Source organism: Cryptomeria japonica, chromosome 10 (genome assembly GCF_030272615.1).
Source record: "Cryptomeria japonica chromosome 10, Sugi_1.0, whole genome shotgun sequence".
Classification (NCBI taxonomy): Eukaryota; Viridiplantae; Streptophyta; class Pinopsida; order Cupressales; family Cupressaceae; genus Cryptomeria; species Cryptomeria japonica.
In genome coordinates, this window is record NC_081414.1 from 301,203,664 (window position 1) to 301,208,136 (window position 4,473).

The window sequence follows — 4,473 nt, forward strand, 5'->3', positions numbered from 1 at the left end:
ACGGATGGCTCTAAGGTTATACCAAAACCTTACCGAAACCTTGGGGTCAAATTATGAATGAAGCAGATTCTTAAGAAATGAAAAAAATAGGGCTTGATAAGTGATAGAACCATCAGTTGCAGTAGGGTGATAGTTATAGAACCACTAGCTACATAATGTTGATAGTTGTGGAAGTTCCAGAACACATATTGTGCTTGTCAATGTGTCTTGACAGTTTTACCCACAAGCTACTGTCTTGCCCTGTCTTGTGTTGTGGTTTCGATAGGAAGAAGTAGATAGACAAGGTATCAGTTACAAAATAACGTCTCTTCTGATTCCTGACTTTTGGGATTCTTTCTTGCACCTCTCTTGTTAAAGGGTTAGAATACTTAATTGAGAGCAAGTAAAAATAATTACATAATTAATAAATTACGTGTAATTCTTTATTTTGTATCTAATTGTTGTTTAGTTGAGCATTTTAGGAAGGCCTAGAATAGAGAGTACAACTAAACATGTTGCAGAAGCATTGCAAGTTTTAGTGCAATATTGATATGCAATTGACATTCTTGAAACAAAGCCAACACTGTTCTTTCACTATTTGGCAGGAACTTAGCTGCCTTATTAAGTTGGGCATGAGTTCTAGTGCTGGATATTCAACACAATTAGAGCTCCACAAATTCAATTCCATCAGATTTGAGAAACCACATATCCAATTTGGCACTGCAAACTGGTATAGACAAAGGCATTCAAGATCCTTCATAGCTAACATTTTGTCCGATACAGCTGGACAATTACGATTAGCATAATTATTTATTCTCAGATAATGCATCTTCACCAACAGGGCCAGGATCCCATCTTCTATACTCTTCAATTCAGCCTCATGACGAATAGTTATCCACACTTCACGGAGGTTGACCAAATTGACAAAATGCTGCAGCTGTAAGAAGTCATTGTCTTCCACAGATAGGTTGTTCTCGGAATCTAATTTCAGTACCTGTAAAGACACAAGCTTTGATATTCCCTTCGGCATGGATTTTTCATCGTTTAGGCATATGTCCAGATGTTCCAAACAATTAAGTTCACCAATCAACTCAGGGAAACGTTCTAGACTCCTGCAACAAGAAATGTCAAGAAAGCGTAGACTCTTATTACTTTTCACACATTCTGGTACCTTGGTAATTTTTGTGTCTCTTAAATTCAAAACCCTAAGGAGCTTTAAATTTCCAGTGCCACTCAAGTCAAGTACATGCAGTACTCTCGCACCATTGATCAAGATTGATGGAATATTTTGAATGCCCGAATTTTTTGAAAAGGATATGGTGCGAAGATATGATGCAGAATATGCCCTGTTTCTTCCCATTACCTCTACCTCATCATCGCCTATGCTTCTCTTGCCCATTAAAATTATGCGACACGTCTTGCCTGTTTGCACAGTGAGATCTTTCTTGAAGGCTTCCTCCACTCTAAATGCACATTGACTTTCTTTTGCTATGCTAATGACCAAATCAAGCAATAAATCATGCACTTTGAACCTTCTATAAAGCAAAGCATAATCATAACCAACAAGCCTGTCATGTACTCTCTCGACCAGACATAGACTTGGAAGATGACATATATACCTCCATCCGATGTCTAGTTGGTCCTCTCCTTGAGGAATATATCCTTCTGCTACCCACAGATTTATGAGATATTGGTAGTCTATTACCTCATCTTCGGGAAAGAAAGAAAGATACACAAAACAGGGCTTCAGATTAGCAGGGAGAGAATCATAAAACTTAGCTTGAGAATCTGCATAATTGGATCCTCGGTAGAAGATTCCGCTCTTAGCTGCTCCAATTTAAATTCCCACTCCCTAGATAATGTCGTGTTCGCCAGAGATGCTGCCACTGTTTTAACAGCCAAGGGCAATCTCCCACAATCCCCTTCGACTTGACAAGCAATCCCTTCAAGATTATGTGGCGGTCGATTTCCCTGAAAGGCAAAAGCGCAAAACAGGGTCCAGCTCTCCTCTTTTGACCAAGGTTGCAGCTCATAAACACGAGCATTCATGTTGCTGCTCACATGTTTGCTTCGTGTTGTGACCACAATTTCGCTCTCAGAGTTATTCCCCCTTGGAAGGTCAAGTGCCAATACCAAGTTCTCTTGTTCAGTTGCCCTCCACACATCATCCAGCACAATGAGGAACTTTCTGCTTGCTAAACGGCCATGAATCAGCTCTGCTGCCTTTACCTCATCTACCCTCCCATTAACGACCTCGTTCAAACCTAGTTCCATGGCCAAAGCAGCTTGCAACTTTGTAAGGGAGTATGTCTGAGAAATAGCCAGCCAGATTGATTTCTCAAACTCACCCTTAATTTTGTTGAATAAATTTTGCATTAGAAACGTCTTCCCGACGCCGCCCATACCAACGACGGCAATGACAAGAGCGGCAGGGTCATTCAGTAGGTGGAGGACTTGTTCAACCTTGGACTCAATAGCCACTGGATGTGAACCGCTCTCTATTATATAGCGAAACACTAACTGAGAATAGCTTAAAGCACAAACACAAGAGGATTGAGGGCTTTCATTATCAGTACCTTCAGAATCAACAACACATTCGTCGAGTATGTCCTCTGCATCCAAAGCAATCTCTGCAACATCCAGCAACCATCTTTTCACGGACTCATTGTGTGCACTTAGGAGATCTGCTTCTCTGAGATAGCTTCTTATCCTTGTAAGTTTTTCGCTCAGCCATTCAAAGTCCTTTCTGAAGTTAAGAACAAGTGAAGCCTCATTATTTATCTGCTCTATCATCATCCTGCCAAGTTTTACAACTACAAGACCAAGCATAGCAGATTCCATATCTAATTTTTTGAGTAACTATGAAACTAAAGCTTAATACTCGGCTACTGATCTATTCAAACTAACAAAAATAAGATCCCAAACTGCAATGAATGTGTGTAAGCGAGGGAAGGAAAGATGTAAATTTATAACAGTGTGGGTAGAACTTGCTGGGAAGCGCTCCCAGTTCCTTCAATTATTTGAGTTGTTGTACATTCCTTTCTTGATAAGAAAGTGTTTAACCGCCCCATGTGACGGTCGCTCTCTGGAATGTGAGTGATTTGTTATGTCAAGTCATCTTCGATGCTATACTTTGTCATTTTATGTAACGGGTATCTCGTATTGATTGTTTTCTTTTCCTTCTTTTAAAGAACATTTGCATGGTCAAAATTGCATTATCATGCCTCCTTTGTGGCCTCAGTTTAAATTAACGAGTAAGAAACCGAAGCACTCTCAAATATTATTTGACATAACTTGCACTCTCAAACATTATAATTTAATGTGAACATTTGATGTCTCTTTTAACAACTGAGAAACTAAAATGCAATAGTACAACAGGTAAAGATGTAAATTTATGAGTGTACATAGGACATGTTGGGATGGATTACCAAGGGTTAAAAGGCTTTTATTCTTACAGTTTCATTCTAGTGTTTGTATTGGTTTGATAAAAAAAATTTAGAAAAAGAACTAATCTCCAACTTATATGGTAGGGTTAAAGTTATTCAAATTACTTTCATTTTAATTATTTTCTTCTTTTCTTTTGGTGAGTATCATAATTTTAGATTTAAAATTATTTTTCAATTTTAGCTTTATAAAATAAGTTACGTTCATTATATTCGATTTACTCCGCTATCTTTTTTAACCAGCAAAGAGGAGAGCGAGCAAGGAAGAGGGGAACAAAATGAAACAATTTGAGAGAGAGTGATCAAACAAAAGTAATAGGAAAGCATTTAGTTGTACAAGAGCCCCTTTCTGTGAAGATTTCTTGAAGAAATTTGGAGAAACAGTGTTATACAAGTTCATGAGGAATCAAAATAATTTCTTCATGCTCTTAAAGGTTGTCTTGTCTTTAGACTTGAGTAGGAGGATACATGTGACTCTTCCTTAATGGCCCGTGGTAGATTGAATCGGTGGGTGGCATGTCACGTATAGAATTTGGCAATGATGTTTTGAGAGGGTGTTGCAAAGTTCAGTGGTGCACTAAGTTTATTGGCCTTCCCCAAGCCTCTTGGAAAGGGATCACTCAACATCGCCAATGTCGATACGCAGTACCCAGCTAATCGAGGAGAGAAAGGAAAGTAGGAGTGATCAACCCAACCCCAACAACTATAAAGGTCCACCCCCCGGGGGGAGGAGATTGATCTCTTACACGCCCTCCTATATTAGTTGATCTATCTTGGGCACACCCATGATGATATCAAAGTTTGATGCAAATAATTTATTGCAATATTTTATCAATTCAAGGATGTTCCTGTCCTTTGTGTTAATCTAAAGAAATTGGTAGAAAATATTCAATCACATGTTCCAAGGGTATCTTGAAGATTACTTGTGCTTGTATAGACTTTGTTTGTTAGATGACAGTTTGAGTTGGGTTGTATGTTGGCCATAGGTCATATACGACTTAAGTGTTGGGGATCATGTGAATTAGTCTAAGTGAGTGTAGGTGTAGGTGGC

General features: G+C 38.8%; 1 protein-coding gene across 1 annotated transcript; it reads right to left on the minus strand.

Annotated features, from left to right (window-relative positions):
* Positions 1-1,725: 1,725 nt before the first annotated feature.
* Positions 1,726-2,820, minus strand: LOC131040900 (disease resistance RPP13-like protein 4). Its single transcript, XM_059212428.1, has one exon. The coding sequence runs from the start codon at positions 2,818-2,820 to the stop codon at positions 1,726-1,728; it is 1,095 nt and encodes a 364-aa protein (XP_059068411.1).
* Between the last annotated feature and the right edge of the window lie 1,653 nt (positions 2,821-4,473).

Coding starts and splice junctions, on each gene's coding strand:
- LOC131040900 (XM_059212428.1), bottom strand. CDS start 2,820: ATGGAATCTGCTATGCTTGGTCTTGTAGTTGTAAAACTTGGCAGGATG.